This window comes from Drosophila suzukii, chromosome X (assembly GCF_043229965.1).
Source record: "Drosophila suzukii chromosome X, CBGP_Dsuzu_IsoJpt1.0, whole genome shotgun sequence".
Classification (NCBI taxonomy): domain Eukaryota; kingdom Metazoa; phylum Arthropoda; class Insecta; order Diptera; family Drosophilidae; genus Drosophila; species Drosophila suzukii.
This window is the reverse complement of record NC_092084.1, coordinates 23,384,762-23,404,042: the sequence shown is the minus strand read 5'-3', so window position 1 is coordinate 23,404,042 and position 19,281 is coordinate 23,384,762. Positions and strand designations below refer to the sequence as shown.

The following is a 19,281-nucleotide window of genomic DNA, read 5'->3' as shown; positions in this document are numbered from 1 at the left end:
CCTTTTCATATACGTTTCCATTTGTTTATTTATTATTTTCTGTGGCTCATAGCAGTGTTGATAATTTAGTTGTTGTTTAGATTTTAGTTAGCGTTTATTTTGTTTTTTTTGGGAGTTAAGTTGAGTGTTAGTTTAGCTACAAATACATATGCATGTGTGTGTGTACTAAAATATCTCGTATCCGCACTTTGCTTCACTTCCGCTTCCTGCTTTCTTTCTTTCTTTTTTATTTCCCTCTATTTTCCAGCTTTATTGCCTTGGCATTGTCCTTGCTTGGTTACCTTGTTTAAGTGTGTGTGTGTGTGTGTGTGAAAGTGTGGTAGTGTGGATTTGGGGTGTGTTTTTTTTTTGTCACAAAGAACTAACGCTATAATTAAAAATTGGCTTTCTGCTTTCTCTACCATTTTATCTCTCTTTTGGCCGCTTTAGTTTCAATATTTTTTTTCCCTTCATTTGCGTTGCGCAGCGATTTTCGTTTTGCTTTGTTTAAATTTTTATGAGAACTTTTGCTACGTTGGTATTATAATGCATGTGAAATTAGCTTTAGGTTTAGATTTACTTTTTAGATTTATTAACTGCTTATTGCGTTTTATAAACACTAACGTCATTTGTCTTATTTCAACTACTTACTTAAGCCGCCAGTTGCTTTCTCTCGCTTTCTCCACCGTCGCTTTCTCCTTTTTGCATCTTTGCATTTTTACCTTTTGCATTTGCTTCTCCATTTTGCCATAACTTAACATACATTTCGTTAATACTAGTAAAAAAAATGTTTTTTTATCTTCTGTTCTGTTCCTTTCTCTTTTTTTTGTTTCTTAATTTTTTTTTTTTGCTTTGACTGGCTTTTGTTGGCCATCAACACACACTAATGCACAATTAATACTAGACAAAAAAAACATAGTTTCGCTTATTAGCCTAGAGTTGTAAAGGTCTATATAGAAAAAAACCGATCCTCCCTCATTGCCGACGTTTTTTAAGTACTTCGTAGTTGCTTTGCGATCGTTTCCATATTTTTATTTCCGGTTCCGTTTCAATTTCAATGTTCGTTTCTGTTTCCGTTTTCGTTTCCGTTTCCGTTTCCTTGGCCTCTGTTAACTGGCGTGTCGTGGGTCGTTGGAATGTCCAAGTTTCCAATCTTAGTAGCGCTGCTGGTACTCATGGTGCCAGCGATTGAAATCGATGTGGAATACTATGATCGAGCCCGTCGAAAGTCCGGCCAGAAGGTATCTATTATGGGTTTCAGAGAAAAAATAGGGGAAGAAAGGTAGAAGTGGAAAAAAGGGTTAGGAAAGAGTGTAAAATACCTTTCTAAGAAAAAAATACCAAAGGTATTTTGTTATAATTAACCCAAATACGTAATTGCTCTGGGATATTATCTAAATATCCCTAAAATTCTTCTCTAACCAATCAAACTTTTCAAAAAACTTCTACTAATTTATATAATTGAGTTTAAATGGTTATAGTTTACTTAATAAATTAAAGTGTTTGCCTTTTCTCTTTGGGAATATTTAAGATAGTTGAATGTTTTTTGAATTTCCCAACACTAAATAATGCAGTTTATGTTAAGGAAACGTGTTGCCAATTAATATTTTAAATGTATATTTTGGCATTTTCGGTATTAAATAAGTTAATAATTTGTATGGAACTATACTATTTCACTTACTTCTGATCGTGGGTGAGGGCCAAAGATCGGATGCCCGCATTGCAGGCGGGGAAGGCATAAAGTGGTGCTAGGTTGAAGGTGCGCCACACCTCCACGATGCCGCGATCGCCGGCGGTCATCAGGTATTCACCATCGCGCGACAGCAGCATGCACTGAAAAAAAAACAAAAGAAAAAAATACAAATATAAATACTAATGAAATAATTCTTATATAAATAGCCAACAAATATAATCTAATATATTATATCATATATTATTAAAACAATAGTAATAGTTTAAAAACCCACCTGTAGATTGTCGTTGTGCGTCTCGTGGCGCAGTTTCTTGCCATTGATGGTGTAGGCGGCCACATTGCCCTTGTCGTAATTGATGACAATGAAGCCCTCGCGGGACATGGTGATCAGTTCCGGGGAGTGGAACTCCGCCGGTGGATCCAGCGAGCGCAGAAGGTCGCCGAAAGTGGTGTGGATTAGCACGGGTCCATCTGGAAAGGTAATACCTTATAGTGCTCTACTTGCCCCACTTGAAAAAAAGAAGTTAAAACTCACTTGACGATCCCGAGACAACCAGACCCAGTTCGGCACTGATCACCACCGAGGTCACCGCCTGTTCGTGACCCGTTAGGGTGGCCCGTGGAGTGGGCACATCGCCCTCGCCCACGATGCTCTGGGTACGGGCATTCCAGTGCCACAGGAGCACCGTGCAGTCGGCGGATCCGGAGGCGATGTAGCAATCCGAGGTGATGTTGCACTCGGAACGGGCCATGCAGGTCACCACTCCAAAGTGTCCGAACACAATTTGCACGATTTTCGCTGAAGTTGGGTAAAAATGGAATAGAAACAATAAAGGCGTGTTAGAGATAATAGACGGGGTATAAAGAAAATGTGGTATATAAAAAAGGTATAATGTGAATGTGCCTTTAAAAGGCAGCCTTCTAAATTGCACTTAACAATTTTATTTCCACTATAAATATTTATTAATATAAAGCTTCAAGTTATATTTTTTCATTAAATCACATATAAATGTGTGTGAGTCATTAAACTCACAGATGGATTTTAATATTGTTTTTATTTCCAGTTAAACTCATATCAAAGCAAATACTAGCGTTGCTGGTTTATAATTTGTAAATATTATGTTAATAAACACGCCCTCGAGTAGAGAAAACTGATACAATTATGCAAATACTGTACATATTTTATATATTAATTTTGTGCTTTAGTAAAATTTTTCAATTGAATTTAAGTTGATTTTAGCATGTTGCATTGATTTGCATATGCAATTAAACTGATTTTTGCTGCTTTTTACTAGTTAAAGCATTAAACTAAGAGTTTATAAATAAGTAATGTTTGCTTAAAAATGCAAAGTAATAAATTCTTCAATAAAATATAGCAAAACCTACCTGTTTCGGTGGCAAACACCCGGAAACTGTTGTCCCAGAATCCACAGGCGATGAGAAACCGACTATCCACCGTGGTGACAAAGCAGTTCGATCGGATCTTGAGCATTTGGCTGAAGTTATCACCCAAATGTCGTCGACTGACCGCATTGCTATTATTGTTGGTACCATGGACAGCTAAGGGATAATCATAAAATGAAATCAAAAATAGCTATAATATAATAGAAGATCATTCAGAAAACCCACCCAGAACCGGATCGATGGTCAGTGGCTGATTGGATCCCGGTGATTGGGGCGATTCGGCGTAGCTGGGACTCTGGACGGAGGCGGTATAGTTGCAGTTCCATCGATTCACCGCGAACTGGTGACCCGCCGTGACCGTCACCACCGATGGCAGCGACAATTGTGGATAGGTGTTGGCCGAGATGTGAATGACCGGTGAGTTCTGATAGAACTTGAGCATCTGGCATAGATCCTCGGGCATTGCACTGAACATCATCGGCGACAGATGCATGGCCGAGCTGCGCGGCGGATGGGGTTCCATCAGCAGTTGACTTGGAGTTTGGCCAAAATTGCGGATCTGATTCTCCACAGCTTCGCGCATCACAGGATCCAGGACGCCATCCAGGTCGACGCTACCCTCATAGGTCAGGTAGTAGAACACATTGGTGGCCCTAATGGCCTCGGGACCACGTTGCTTATAGCCAAAGATCAAATCGATCCACTGATGCAGTTGGCAGGATACGAATTCCGATTCCAAAGCCATGCGATTGATGCGCACAAATTCCTCGGGGCTCTTGGCCCAGGGCGGTAGTTCGATATCATCCACCAAGGCACCATCCTCGCGATGACCCAACCGATAGCCCGACGAGTTGTAGAACATCTCGGGGAGGAAATACCATTCGGGTATCAGTTCCTTAACGTCCGACGTATCCCGCTGGCAATTCTTCCACGACAGCGATACCGAACTGAACAACCTATCGGGATAATCGAACTTGCCGCCCTGCAGGGCCAGGAACATGGTGGTGAACGGTTCCACGCGCACCAACCAGTTGAGCGTAAAGGCCGCTGTGGAATAATGGGTGCCATAGTGGAAGGGCGGTATGGTATCGCTGTCCCAACTCTCGTAACGCTCCTCAAAGTACGCTCTACGCGATGGATTCAATGCCCCAATGGGTTTCGATAGATCCCTATAGTTCGAGGGCAGGCTGAGATCCAAATCCTTGGACTCGTAATTGGTCAGCACCCACGGGAAGATGGGATACTGATTGAGGTCGTTGTACGTCCTGCCGGCGATTGTATTGAGGAACATTAGATACTCAAAGTTGCTAATCTCGCGACGCTGCCATTTCTGGGTCATATTGGAGTTGCGCATCAGCTGCCTTGGCGACATCATTGATGCCCTGCGTGTCTGGGGTATTCCATACTTTATGCCCACTCCAACACGGGGCAGAGCTTTGATCACCTTCTTCACCGTATGCTGATCGGGAAAGGCGAACAGAATGGATGTCCTGCTGGCCAAAAATATCTCCAGTGCCACATTCTGCAGGAGATAGCGCCTCGAGAAGATGGCCCTCACCTCGGAGAAGTACCACTTGCCGTGCAAATGATCGCAGTATTTGAGAACTTCCCCATCGATCTTCTGGAATTCGGGATGCTCTTCATCGACCTCAAAGAACATTTCAGTGCTGGTTATCGAAACAGTGCCAGGGGCCACCAAACCCGGAGCTATCAATCTCGCCTTGGTGCTAATGTTGACCGGACCCGTGAGATCCAGATCCAATTCTCGATCCTCGATCAACAGCTCCGCATCGTCCAAAAGTTCACCATTGTGCTGACCCGATGGATGGGCTCGCGAAACGGCAATCTGAGTGTGGAACTCATCGCGTGTCTGCAGGATGGCATCTTCGGGTCCACCATTCTCCAGAGCCGCCTTCAGCGTGGCCTGTGGATGCGATGAGCCGCGAGGATTCTGTACCATCCGCTTCCGGCGACGGGCATCATCCTCCCAGGCATCCAGTTTCCAGTACGGACTCTTTTGCACTGCTCCCACAATGGCGCCACCACTGGCACTCGTCGTGTTGGCACTGGAATCACCCCAGGCTCCATGACGATTGCACATTATGTTCCGCACCTTCTCCAGCAGCCGGCTGGCAATCACATTATCCCGACGACGAGCGGCGGTTATGAGGTGATCACACATCCTCTCCTCCTCCCTGCGCTCCAAGAGGGTTTGGGCACACTGCGATTCAAAGTCGGCATGCTTGAGTACATCATCGGCACGCATACGATTCAGTATGAACTCCGCCTCATTGGCCACCCTCACGATGTGATCCTTCATGGCATGCGACAGGAGGCGACCCTCGTTGATCAGCTCGATGAAGGCCAGACCGGCATGTTTCTGCAGGCTATTCTGCCATTCCTGGGAGCAGAGCAGCATCACCAGCTCGACCACCGAATGGGAGTTCTTGAATGTGGTCAGTCCCTTGCCCTCCATCAGCAGTTCCTGGCCATGCGAACCAACGAGGGTCTTGGACAGGAATGGAGCGAAATCCACCATGATTTCGCGCAGCAATGGACACACTGGTCCCAGTGCAATTTCCAGTTTCTGGGTGAGACTTGCCTCTCGCGACGGCGTGGTCAGTGGCAACTGGGCCACCAAGGCGGGAGCCTTCATGGGCAACTCGTCGGGACGAGGACGCTGATTTGGCGGGACACCCTGACCTTGTCCAGGATTAGAGCCACCGGAACCGGCATAACCATCGGGTACACGGACCACCGATATCTCCGAATCGGGTTTATCACCCCGCTCCGAGTTGCCAAGTGAACCATGCTGCTGCTGTTGTTGCTGCTGCTGATGCTGCTGCTGTTGCTGTTGCTGCTGCTGCTGTTGCTGGTTGTGATGCGATGATGGGTCGTGCTTGTCGGTTATGACATTACCACCATTATCCACCAATCCCACAACCATGCCGGCACTGGCCGCCTGAACGGCCGCATCCTCGTTAAGATTCACATCCGTCCAGCTTTCGTCGTTCGAATGGCTAGGCTTGTGGTCATCGATGAGGATCTCGCTGGAGGACTCCACCTCGGGCACTTCGTTCTCCGTGGAGTTCATGTTGAGGGAACCCACATCCGAATCGACGCTCTGCGATTTAAGTTGGGATTTGGTTTTCGGGTTTGAGGGGGGGAAAGAGATATGAAAATAAGTAGGCAATCAAAATATGCATGGATTTCGGTAGAAGAGCAATCAAATGGGTCCCCAATTTCGAACGTGGGTTTTTCTCTACTACACTCGACAAAATAGTACACAAGTATGGCCGTGAACTTTGGAAAATCAGCCATGTCTGGTTGAGATTTTTATGTATTTGATATTAATATTACGAGTTAAGTGCATATAGTGAAGTAATACAAAAATGATATATATTTATACTTGCCAGTATTTTTAAATTCTATAATATATTTAATATAATATCTACTTTAAAAATATATTATCAAATTATATTTCAGGTGTTTTCTTTTATCAATTTCATAACTCATTTTAAATCAAAGTATTTCATAAAACTGAAATATAATTTTTTAGATATAAACATTTTATAGAGATTTTCTTAATTTCATGGCGATTATACTTTCAGTGCTGACTCTATCTCTCTCACTCTTTCGCTTGCTGGTGTGCGTGGGCATGCCGATGTGAGCTGTGTTTGTGTGGGTTTTGATGTATGCCTATCATTTGCACATTAATTATGCACATTGGACTATAAATCAAAATTCCCAAGCAGCAAGGCCCCCGTCCGTTCGTTTTGTCAACACATGCATTTGTCATCAACCCGAACCGGGATCACCCCTTGACCCCCAAAAACCCCTAACCCAGTCCACAGCCCTGTTTTCCCAAACCAAAGCTTCCCCTTGCGTATACCCCTGTTTATTCAACAACTGTCACTCATCGCCGCTCATGGCGGCGACAGTTTGTCAAGTGATTTGCATAAAAGTAGTCGAGATTCCCTCGAACCCACAGATTTTGAGAGAGGACAGGACATTAGGCATGCGAAATGAAACGCACCGAAATGGAACGATGCGGAATGGTGTGGAATGAAACACGTACGGCATATGACAAATTTTGTTAAGCGTTTGACAAATGTCAGCTGTCAGACACCAACACAAATGTCGTGGCTATAAGCGTGTCCTTGCGTCCGCTTGTCCGTATATTGTCCGCTCAAGGGAGAGATGTGTGTTTTTAGTGGGGCATTTGGGGTTTTTTTGCGGTGAAAAAGGGTATAGGGTGGAAAGGGTTTAGAAACCCCCAAAAACCCCAAACCCTTGGACAGCTGTTGCGTGTGGCGGCAGCAGCTTGTCATCAACACGAAATCAATCGCCTTTGTTTGTCCTCGATTTCTCGAGTGTTGCGGTACGGACACCGCATCCCTGGTCGAGTGCCAAAAAATTCCAATTCCACCCCCCCCCTCCCAGAACCCGAAAACCAATGGCTCATTCCGGGGTCTCCAATCTTGTCAACTGTGATATATGCACGCATTCATTAAGGGGGGTCTGTACTTTGTATGTGGAAAAGGGAGGTCCACAGAGCGAAAGAGAGATAGAGTGAGATAGCATTGCACTTAGCACTCACACACACACACAAACGACAGCTAATCACTAGACCTGTGTGTGTGCTTGTGTGAGTGTGCGTGGGGGCATAAATAATGCGAGTGTAGTAGTTCATTAGGGTATATGGATATGGGGTTTTCGGGGGTTTACCCCAAAAAAGCGATAAAAGCCAAGAAGTGCTCTATGTGAGAGTGGGTTTAAGTGTAAGAGTGTGTGTTTTACAGCTATGTATCACTAATTGCACAAGACATACGCAGACATTAACATATAAAAACACAAATGGGATAAATCACAAGCACTCACACACACAATGATGCATACTTTTGGGCGCCACAAGGTGGTTTTAGCGGCACTTTGGGTGGTTGGGTTGTTTTGGGTGATTGGGTGGTTGGGCGTGCCTGTGCGACTCATTAAGTGCTTTGATTTGTCGGTGGAGATTACAAAATGAAACATGGATCCAACTTAATTGCAAGCTCATGGCCAAGAAATCAATGAAACACATTTAAATGTCAAATCAAATTCAAAGCATAAATCCTAAACAAAATGCCAAGGCAAACAATCAATCAATACGATTGGATAATATTAATTAATAAATCATTACGTTAATGGTTGACATTCAGCTCAGGTAATAAGACCCTAATTAAGGTTAAGTGAATTGTAAATATCATTCCAATTACGGTTGCCTATACCGATTATAATTTCATTTTCATTAAACTTAAAATTATAGAATCCCATTATCATATTTTTAATAAGCTTTAAGATAGCTTTGCTATTCGGATAATATTTTTAGCAACATTTTTCTACAGTAATTGAAAAACAAAAACCCCAACAGTGATATTGAATTGCGTGTGGGTAGGTCCAGAAAGAAATATTTTAATGATGATATTTGACAACCAAAAGCGGCCAAAAATGTCAATATGAAAGACAAATACTGGCAACCAAATTACAGGCAAAAATACCAAGGATAAACAATGGCTACGGGCAACAAATTTGGGACAGCAATTAACAAACACAAAATCGAAACGCAATGGGTGGTGGTGGGGCTACAAAATGTGAAAAATAAAACTGAACTTTGAGTTTTTAATTTCAATATACAAAAGTATGTTTTTTTTTGTGGGTGTTTTTCGAGTGCGTCAAAGGTATTTGTAGCTGTACGTGTAGGTGGTTCGGTGTGTTTTTTTTTTTATTATTTTTTTTTATACATGGTTTTACAGTGGTGCAGTGGCATGGTGTTTGTTATTTTACTGACTGTCGAAAGCTGTTGTTGCTATTGCAGTTGCAATATTTGTTGCTGATTTGGTTCTTGATATTATTTTTGATTTTTTTTTTTTTGCTTTTTGGGATATTTTTACCTTTGGCAATTTTTGTGGCACAAACGGCTTTGGTGGTGACAATGGTTGTTGTTGAATTTTAATTGTTGTTGTTGGAGCGTTTGCTGTTGTTGTCTTAGTGTTGTTGTTGTTGTTAATATGGGTTGTTGTAGCTGTTGTTGTTGTTGTTGTCTGGTTGGCCTGTGACATTTTTCGTTGTGATTGATTTGCATACAAATAATTTAGTTTCGTTGCACATGCAAATGAAATTTAGTTTTTTTTTTTTGTTTTGGCATTTAACCTATGAATTAACACTAATCGAGGATGCAAACACTCACACACTCAATCTGGCCACACTCACACATGCAACACTCTCTTACACACACACACACTTCTTACAAAAAAAATGCAGAAAAATGTTTAAAAGTCTATAAAATGTGCCCACTTTTAGACAGCTTTTGGTAGATATTTAATATCAAAATGTTTCAAAACCCTGTATATTAAATAGATATGAGTATGTATAGATACCAACTCACCTTTATGGAAGGCGGTCCACTGGAATGTGAATCATTATCGGCCAAAACGGATGGATTGTTCTCATCGACAACAATTATTTCATAGTCACTATCCTGGATTTGGCGACCACCTGAAAAAACACAAAAAAAAAAGGCAAGAAAAGAAAAAATAACAAAGGGATTAACAATTGATTAATTATTTTTTTCATTTTTATATATCATTGCTGTTGCAGTTACGATACAATACTAGAGTAGAAATCTGTAGAATTTACTTTACGAAGCTGTAGACGAACTCAAGAAATAAAATCAAAAAAGATGACAAGAAAAAAAAAACGAACTCAAAATTTAAAACCAACTTAAACTCACACACACAAAGAGGTGTTTTAGAGGGTTAAGCATTTGGAGTGCAGAGAAAATGTGGATTTAGATTGATGAAAAAAAACCGCTGTAAATGGTGAAGTCTTTAAAAAGCTGTCTGTTTAAAATTTCCCTAAAATTTCTGTGTCTGTGCAGAGAAGAGCTCATAATTTGTAAGATTTTGCAGGACTTGGCTTTCTCTGGCTTTTATCTGCAAATTAACCTTGTTCAACTGTTGGCCATGTCCTGATCTGGCTTAATTGAAATTTATGATTGTGCCGGCGACACGTGCTTTCTGTCTCTGTCTACAAGCACTAGCTTCTTCTCTTTCTCTCTCTCTTTTCTGCTGGTTGTATGCTGTTAAGTATGCTACACTTTTGTGCACACCCTTATTTCATTTTCGTTTTTTTTCGTCTGTTTTTTTTTGGTTTGGTTTAATTTTGCAATTATTTTCATGCACTGCCACGCCCCTTACTCCCACTAGCACACACACACATACAGAGGAGTTTGCCACAAATTACTTTTGTACAGAAGTCGGAGCATGTTATCGGCTCCAACAGTTGTACAAACTGTTTTTCCACCTTTTTTTCTGTTTTTTTTTGTTTTGTATATTTTCCCCTTGTCCTTTCATAAATTATCCCGAAGTTTTTCCCAGTCTGTTATGTTTTCGTTTCATTTTTTCGGTCAGACTAATTTACATTTTTGTCGCTGCCATTAATTTCGTAATGGAAATGTTGTTGTTGGAGCAGACTGCTGTGTGAAAAGTATCTATGGTCAGGGAATTTCCTTTTGATTATGGCTTTAAAGGTAAATTAAAGCGGAATAAAATAGCTGACTATGGGAATTTATTTAAATATATATTTTAGTTAATTAGGGTAATTATAGTTTGTTATTTAAATTTTTATTTTTAAAGCTAGTCAGCTAATATCTTCCCTTTTAAGTTTTATTTTCCTTCTAAGTACAGGGTATTTTCCCGTTTACCTAGAAAATACAAATAAAATCAGCCAGCATCCCATTTTTCGGGCTTTCTCTGCTTTCTTTCTCTTGGCCTTTTCCCTGACCATGTCCAATGGCAATTTTTACAATTTTTAAAATGCAGGCGTGCCGAATGTCGTTTTATGGCCTGTCTGCGAAATGTTTTATGCGCACTCACACTTGCCCAAGCAAACACACACACACACCCAACCACACACACACACACACACAGCAAAAGGGAGCCATGTGTATGAATGGCAAATTGTATAATTTTCGTGTAATTCATTTTCATAAAATGTAAAATTAACGAATTATGTCTCATTGCCGTTGGGGAAAGTGGGAGGTTTCGGGGCCTAGTGCTCAACATTTTCCAGCTTTCACTCTGCCTATGTGTGTGTGTGTGTGTGTGCCTGCCTGTAAGTGTATTGCAAATGAAGATAAATGAAATGGATTTTTGCTGACAGCACAAAAATGACGGGCAAAAAAAAAAACATAAAGGAAATGTATATAGCTAGAGTAAAAGCGGCGGAGGAGGGTGAAAGTCCAGGAGTCCCCCGAAACGTGTCAAAAATTTTCTAGCTGTCACTGTGTGCATGTGCGAGTTTTACAAAGATAGATTGCAGTTTTTAAAAGCATATTTGGATACCCTTGTCTAGCCTAGAATTTTCCTGCTGGCCATTACACTTTTGCCAATTTTGGCCTTTTCCACACACACACATTAGAATTTAGCTACCAGAAACCCAATTAAAAAGGCTCCCTCAATCAGGTAATCAAATTACGACCTCTTTCAATGGGAAACATAGAATCAAAATGGATAAATGTTTCTGGTTTTTCAGAAAAGAAGCTTGATTGGTTGTCAAATTTGCAAATTACAAATGAAAATGGATGGTGCAATGTGCAGCAGAAAATTAGAGAAAAAGTAAACTGAAGAATGGGGAAAACTGCTGTAATTAAGCAGGATTTTAATAGAGAAATTTTTCTTAATGCTTTGAAAGACATTTAAGTTCAAAATACAAAACAGAATATATTTAAAGCTGGCGCCTAACAAAGCTAATTTTATAACTTAATGATTTTTTTTATGAGAATTCATATTTTAAATTGAAGCGAAGATTAATTTTATTAGTAAAACCAATTAAATACGATATAAGTAAGGAAACCAAAAATGAAAACTCTTGTATTTCCTAAAGAATGAGTGTGTTTTGCAACAAATAACACAAACTTACACCCATAATCACACATTCACACATCCAACGAATAGGTAAAAATTAGCAAAAAGAGTTGACTTGGTATATTTACATAAATCCATGTCTCAGTACGTTTCAGTGGGTTTTTTTGTGGGGGAAAGTGTTCTTTTATATACACATCTATCGATATATCGTTTTATGCAGAGAAAAGGGCAGCTTTGTTTATAAACACACACAACTACGAATACGGAAATTCAAGGAAATGAAAGACAAGGGAATCGACAAGAAATCAAAAATTAAAATCGAAAACAAATTAAATTGTAACCAAATCGCAAGGAAAGGCAAGAAAGTGAGCAACAGTCTAGCAGCTAAAGATATAGAGAGAGTTTTAGCCATGTTACACGAAAATATTTAGTTTAAAAAATTTAAATAAATTAGATTAAAGGAAGATTAGCAATTGATTTTTAAACATTCATGAAAATGTGTACATTTCTCAAAGATTGCTTATTAAAATTGCAAATATATAGCTTAAAAGCTCTAAAGCTTAGATTAATTTTCAATGGAACATGGCTATTAAGCTAAGATTTACAAAAATATATAGAATACAGATTACGGTTTACAGATACACATAGATAGTTGGGCAGTAGTGCGAGGTTGTAAAACTATAGAGACTCTACGACAGTCGAACGAGCGATACCTGTTCCAGCGGATGCGTTGCGTCCATTGTAGCGGTAATTATTATTTATGGCGCTCGTCTTGTAGGCCACGCCTCCATCCAAGCCCCCTGCCACGCCCCCCATGCCCATGCCAACACCACCAACACCAACACCACCAACACCAGCAGCAGCAGCATTTGCATTAACAACAGCACCCGTTGTTGCAACACCTGCAATGCCCGAGATACCCGAGATACCAGAGATTCCCGAGATTCCTTGGTTTCCCGCTGTTGGTGGCGGTGGCGATGATGATGCTGATGGAGTTGCTCCACCATTCCTCAAATTTCGCATATTGTTCATCAGACTGGAATTATTATTATTACCAGCCGTTGCATTTGAGCCATGACCATTCATCAGTCCCACTGCCGCCTGATAGTCGGAAATACCATTCTGTTGTCCCGCTGTTGACTCTCCATTTCGCATATAACCACCGCCACCATGTGGATGTGGATGTGGATGATATCCCGCTGCGGATCCATTTTCTGTATAATGTTTGCCATTCAGCTGCTGATGTTGCTGGTGGCCATTGATCAAGCCATAGTGCGGCTGGTGAGGATGGTAATGTTGCTGCTGCTGTTGCTGCTGTTGCTTGTGCAACTGGCGATGCGATTGCTGTTGACTTTGGGATGCCAGGCTGGAGAGCGAGGAGCTCGATGCTGGCTGAGATGTGGCCGTGGAGCTGGCCGAAGAACTGGTCGAGTGTGTGGCCAAGGGAGTGGGCGAATGTTGCTGCTGTCCACCTGCAACTTGCTGATGTTGCTGCTGTTGCTGTTGCTGCTGCTGGTAGTAAGCAGCAGTCATGTGATGATGGCTGTGATTATGGGCAACCTGCTGTTGCTGCTGCTGTTGCTGTTGCTGCTGTTGCTGGTAGTAGTGTTGCTGCTGTTGCTGCTGGTGTTGCATGTTGCTGTTGTGATTCTGGTGCGATTCGGGCAGGAATTGCGGGTAGACATGATGTGACCATTGGGGAAACAAAGGACGCGCACTGGCGGCTTCTAAAGTTTGGATTTTGTTTGTTTTTTTTTTGGTTGATGGTATTTACACACATATTTTTTTGGGGGCGGGTTGTGTGGCAAAGGCGAGGTATTCGTTGGCGAGGTATTTTCCGTTTTTATGCAATTTTTTGTTTTGGTTTTTGTTTAGTTTATGATTGTTTTTTTTCATATTTTTTTTTGTACAATAAATCCGAAAAAGCAGCGTGAAATGAAATCATCGGTAAACGGAACAAAGAAAAGGAAACATAAAACCGAATAGTATCTCCAACAATGGAACAGACATGAGATATTCTTGTGTTCTTAACAGCTAGTGATTATATATATATATGTATATATAATATAATATAACAGTAGTAAAAAGGGGGGCGGGAGTGGATTGGTGTTGGGTGGGGGGTTTTTTGGGTTGGTGTATATATGGAATAATGATGTGGGAGAGAGGTGATTTATTTTTTATCAAAGGGAAAGACACACACACGCACATGGGAGGAGTTCTAGAGGGGATTTAAGGTGGGTCCAGCGGTCAAAGTGCGGTGGTTGGTGGGCTGGTTGGTCGTGGGCTTTAAGGTGGATCGAATAAAAACAAACTCTCTTCGAGTGTCATCTACCATTTAAAAAACACGTTTGTTCAGCTGTTCAAAAAACACAGAACACAAAACCAAAAGCGGAAACAAGCCGAAACCGAGATGTGAAATGAAACGAATCGATAAAACAACAATAAATCCAATAAATATATATATATATAGAAACGAAATATATATATATAGATATATATGTAGGTAACAAAAAACAAATCCAGTTAACTAGCGGCCGATTCGAAAACAGAGAGCCAAAAGGTAAAAACGATAAACGAGCGTGAAGTTTTTGGTGCAGCAAGAAAAGGGAAATCAAATCGGAAACGAAACAAAAACGGAAATCGTAATCGAAATCGAAATCGAAACGAGAACGAAATGCAACCGAGGAACACAAGTGAAACGAAACGAAACGGAACGGAACACGAAATGACAATGAAACGGAAAGACTGCCGCCGGCAGAAGTTCGTTTCCCCGTCCCAGAAAAATGATCATCTCTCTAGTAATGGGTATAATAATAATATAATAATATCTATAGCATTTCCGGGAACTAAACCCGATCAAAGTCGGCAAGATCGGGGAATTAAATTGGTGGATCTTTTTGCATTTTTGTTTTTGTTTTTTTTTTTCTGGGTTTCACTTACCGCCGCCTGCCGTGCGCTGTAGCACTGGCGATTGACGCTGGATCTGCGGCTCTGCCGGCGGCTCCAGAATATCACGATACTTGGAGACCATCAGGACCGATATGAAGTAGACGATTGCCAGCGACAGGAACTGTGCCTGCTTCGTCTCCTCCTGTAATGGGTTAAATAGCAGAGAAAAATACGAATTTTCATTATAAAGATTTTTAAAACTTATATGGTCATAAGTAGAGTCTTTAAGTATGTACTTTTATTTTAATGAAAGAAAAAAGGACAAAGGATCATATTTATCTAAAATTGAATTTAAAGAGAGTGGTTTTGGCTATATCTTACAATAAAATAATTGATATATCCTGTGAAAAGCTACATATCGCTTTATTATGGCTTGATTTATATGCGTTTATATGCTATACTCTATTCATAGTTTTTAATTTGTATATTAAAAATTGAAATAACTATAAATATTTAGTTATATTTGTTACATTTATACATTTATTGAATATATGTATATCATTTGGTTTTAATTATGTTTTTGCTTGAATGTTACTGTCTCGAAATTCTACCCAATCATTTAAAAAAAAATCTTTTTAATACTTTATAAATCTACTTGTACACTCACCACATCGCGATAGATGACGGCACGCAGGCGATTGACGTCCATGTCCTGGAGCAGCTTCTCGGGATCCTTAACAGGTGATAATTGACCGGTGATTGACTCGACAATGTTCTGTTCGAAAGGGCGGGGAGGGGGGATTAAGAGGAGGAAACAAGGATTGCGGTTTCTGCAGGGTGCGGGATATCTCACCTTGGGCGATGCCTGGGCACCGCGAATGAGGGCCTGCAGGTGCGCCGCACCCGGAACGTCTCTCGCCAAGGCTCCAACATTATAGCGCGTTCGCTCCTTGCACTCCAGGCAATTCCTCACCGCACAGGTGCAGACCAGCCGGAGGCACTGGCGCAGGATGCCACCACTGGACATGTTCTTCTCCGCCTCCAGCTCACCGAAATTCAGGGACGTGGCAAAGATAAGGACATCAGCCATGTTGACCAGACGCTGCAGGAAGGACACGGCGACCTCCAAAGGCATGCCCTGCGTGGGCTCGAGGACATCCAGTTCGGACTGTAAGGAAATCCAGGGATTAATGGTTCAGAATATAAAGTATATATAAATAATGCTATCTCTAGTTATGTATCATTAAGTTATTGTTATATTTTATTACGTTTATTTACCCATTATATATATATTTCTATGTTTAAAACCTAATCCTGAATTTAAAGATGTAAACATCATTACATTTACATTTTACATTAAAAAAGGTGACCCAAAATCTGCAGCTCTACAGCCTTATCCGAATTTTATGTTTTTCATACAATCCCAAAATTCGTGTTTTAATACATAAAGTATATTATTATACTTTATAATTTTTATCCTCGAAGTTAGAACAATTTGTTGAACTAATTTTATGTTATGGTGACCCAAAACTTATCGTCTACAACCCATAGCTTGATTAATCGCCTTACGATTCTCTTCAATTTAAAAGTCTAAGTACTCACATTGGGTGACGTGGCGCTGGCCAGTAGGGGCAGCAATCCTCCGCAGGCAATAATCAGGTTATCCGCCAGCTGCGAAATCAGATGCACTGTGTTCACCACAAAGATGGCATTCTCACTGGAGTTGACAAAGTCCAGGACGCTTTTGGTCGAATGACTGCGCCACACCTGAATGTCCGTTTCCAGCGAGAAGAGCACATCGCTGAGGAGTCGCTGATGGATGTAGGACCACTTGAATTCCGGTATCCGGAAGGGTGGACGTGTTGGTCCTGGACTGAACATGGGTCGTGTGGAACCCGATTTGGAGCGCTGTTGCTGTTGTTGCTGCTGCTGCTGTTGTTGTTGCTGTTGCTTGGATTCCGGATTGCCGGGGCCATAATGATTGGCCTCCATTTGACCGTTGGGATTTTCGACACCCGATGCTGTCTGTTGATTAGAGTACTCCTCATCTTCAAGGGAGGCAATGCCTGCGGCTGTTTGAGCTTCGTCCTCCTGAAGGACTTGCTGCACCTCTTCAACCAGAAGATTAGATCCCGCCTCATTTTTCGGCGTTGTCTGTGTGGTGGAGTCCACTTCATTGGGCTTGACCCGCACTGGCGTCACCCCCGATTGCTTGGTCAGAATCTTGGGTGATTCCTCCTCGGGAGCGGGTGAAGTCTGGGTGGTTTGCTCGGCGGCCACGGCCTTGACGGTTTCGTCGACCAGGGTGTCGAGTACCTGGTTGACAATGGCCACCACATGCTCCTCTTGTTTTTGGGGCAGTTCCGCGGGTACTTCCTGGGACTTGTGATCCTTGGGCTCCTCGGTTGTCAGCTCCTCCTTGGTTTTGAGATCTTCCTCTGGTTCCTTAGAGACTTCTGGGAGAGCCTTAGCTTCCTGAACGCCTGTAACCGCTGGCTTTTGATCGAGTTCAAGCAGATCCTCTACCTTTTCCTCCGCTTTCACCGGAGTAGTCTCTTCTTGGACCAAAACAAGAGCTGCCTCCACTACCTCATGGACAATTTCCTCGGCGGCAGCGGCCAGACTCTCGGGAGTTTCCACTTCGGAAACCCCTGGCTCTGAATTGGGTTTCTCCCCCTTGGGTAGTTCATTATTATTGGTCTCTGTTTTGATTTCACTGGCCGTTTCCGCTTCCGTGGCATCGATCACCTTGTCGATGAGTTGCTCGACAATATCCCTAACGGCCAGTGCTACAGGATCCTCAGCTTCCGCTTCCGTTTCCTTTGCCGGTTTGGTTTCGGTATCGGAAAGCTGGAGAAGATCAGCCTCTGGCGTTTCCACAATAATGGGCTCGGGACTAGCGCTGATTTCGGCCAGCTTCTCGTTGTTGTTCAGCTTGTTGGCTGCATCTTCAGTCTTTTGATTGGTTGCTACTACGGGGCTGGGGACTATGGGGCTTGGCTTGGCCGTTTCCGGTGTTTCCACTTCCGGTGTTGCTCCCTTTTCCGCTACCGTTTCCGTTTTCCGTTCCTCCTTGGGTGCCAGTGGGCTGCTGCTCACGATCTCATTGGCATTGACCTCCGTTTCCGTTTCCGCTCCCACCGTCGCCGTCGTCGTGGTCGTGGGCTCTGTGGGCGTGGCACTCGGACTATTGTTATTATTGTTATTATTATTATTGTTGAGCAGATTCTTGCTGTTCAGCAGGCTAACATTAACATTATCCTGCCCCACGGACTGTTCCTTATCCTTATCGGCCTGGGATTTCTTTTCGTTGTTAAGGACACCCTGAACAACTTCGTTGACCGCCAGTTCGATCTCCTCGTCCTTAAGGACAGATGATGACTCCTGCAGGACATCATCGACGGCCATTTTGCAATCGTTGAGTGCCGCCTCGGAGGCCTGAAGAACTCGCGCCACATGCTGTTCCGCATTGAGCGAATCCTTGGCGGTGGCCAGCTCCAGTTCCTCGACATCCATGTCATCGCCCAGCTGCAGGGTTTCCCTGAGGGCTCCCAACGGAGATGCTTCCGGTTGCTTGGACTCGAGATCTTCAACAAGTTCCTGAATCTCAGAGTCCTCCTCTTTGACCTCTTCCAGATTGCCATTGCATGTGGCATCGGTTTTGATCTGCTCGTTGTAGACATCGGAAATATTGGCTATCACGGATTTCGGTTCGGCCTCTTCGATGATGGGACCCTCTTGGATCTCCACCTCCTCGAGTTCCAGTTCCTCCACCTCCTCCTCGACCACGGGCGGCACATCCTCCAGCGAGGCAATGGATACGGCACCCTTGACCGCTCCGGCAGCTCCTTGCTGATTTGGAGCCACTGCTGCTGCAGCGGATCCACCATTCTGCTGCTGATGCAGCTCCTCCCGTTCCCAACCACTGATCGTACTAATGGGCCTGGCCTGACGCAGGGCGGGATCTGTGATATTATCCGTACGCTGGCGTTCGTAGTGCTCGTACATCTGGGCAAACTGGAGTTTGAACTCCTCGTACGACACCTTCGAGTGGACAATGGCGAGGGTATCTACCCAAACTCGCCAACCGCCATACTCATGCTTGATGGCATGATGGAGCAGCATGCGGAACAGGGAGTAGACCATGTCGCTAATCTTCTGCTCTTCGCTGCTCTTTGGATGGATGTAGGCCATCGCAATGAGCCACTCCTGCCACACGGACATTTGGAGCACGGTGCGTCGGTTCTCCCGATTGCTGTTGCACAACAGGGTCATATCCTGCAGGAACAGCTTCTTCACATCGATCAGGGACTCGGTCTGCTTGGACTGCCGAATCAGGGTGGCCACCACCTTGAGGATCACTGGATGGGCAAAGAAAATGATATTATAAATAAGGGGAAATAAATAATAATA

At 42.8% G+C, this 19,281-nt stretch overlaps 1 protein-coding gene across 17 annotated transcripts in view; it reads right to left on the bottom strand.

Annotated features, from left to right (window-relative positions):
- Window positions 1–396: 396 nt before the first annotated feature.
- Window positions 397–19,281, bottom strand: part of rg (A kinase anchor protein rugose) — a 193,888-nt gene continuing 175,003 nt past the window's right edge. For 6 of the 17 annotated variants that reach the window (XM_017067576.4, XM_065867741.2, XM_036821018.3 and 3 more), the window contains 13 exons: window positions 16,471–19,229; window positions 15,722–16,036; window positions 15,536–15,643; window positions 14,920–15,070; window positions 12,693–13,706; window positions 9,501–9,610; window positions 9,007–9,165; window positions 3,302–6,200; window positions 3,059–3,232; window positions 2,208–2,471; window positions 1,947–2,143; window positions 1,661–1,812; window positions 397–1,224 (listed from right to left, as the gene is read on the bottom strand). In XM_017067576.4, the coding sequence (XP_016923065.2) occupies window positions 1,134–1,224; window positions 1,661–1,812; window positions 1,947–2,143; window positions 2,208–2,471; window positions 3,059–3,232; window positions 3,302–6,200; window positions 9,007–9,165; window positions 9,501–9,610; window positions 12,693–13,706; window positions 14,920–15,070; window positions 15,536–15,643; window positions 15,722–16,036; window positions 16,471–19,229 (8,393 nt within the window). In that variant the 3' untranslated portion in view covers window positions 397–1,133. The remainder of the gene's footprint in view (window positions 1,225–1,660; window positions 1,813–1,946; window positions 2,144–2,207; window positions 2,472–3,058; window positions 3,233–3,301; window positions 6,201–9,006; window positions 9,166–9,500; window positions 9,611–12,692; window positions 13,707–14,919; window positions 15,071–15,535; window positions 15,644–15,721; window positions 16,037–16,470; window positions 19,230–19,281) is intronic. The other 11 variants (XM_017067584.4, XM_017067585.4, XM_065867743.2 and 8 more) reach the window with 3 other exon arrangements.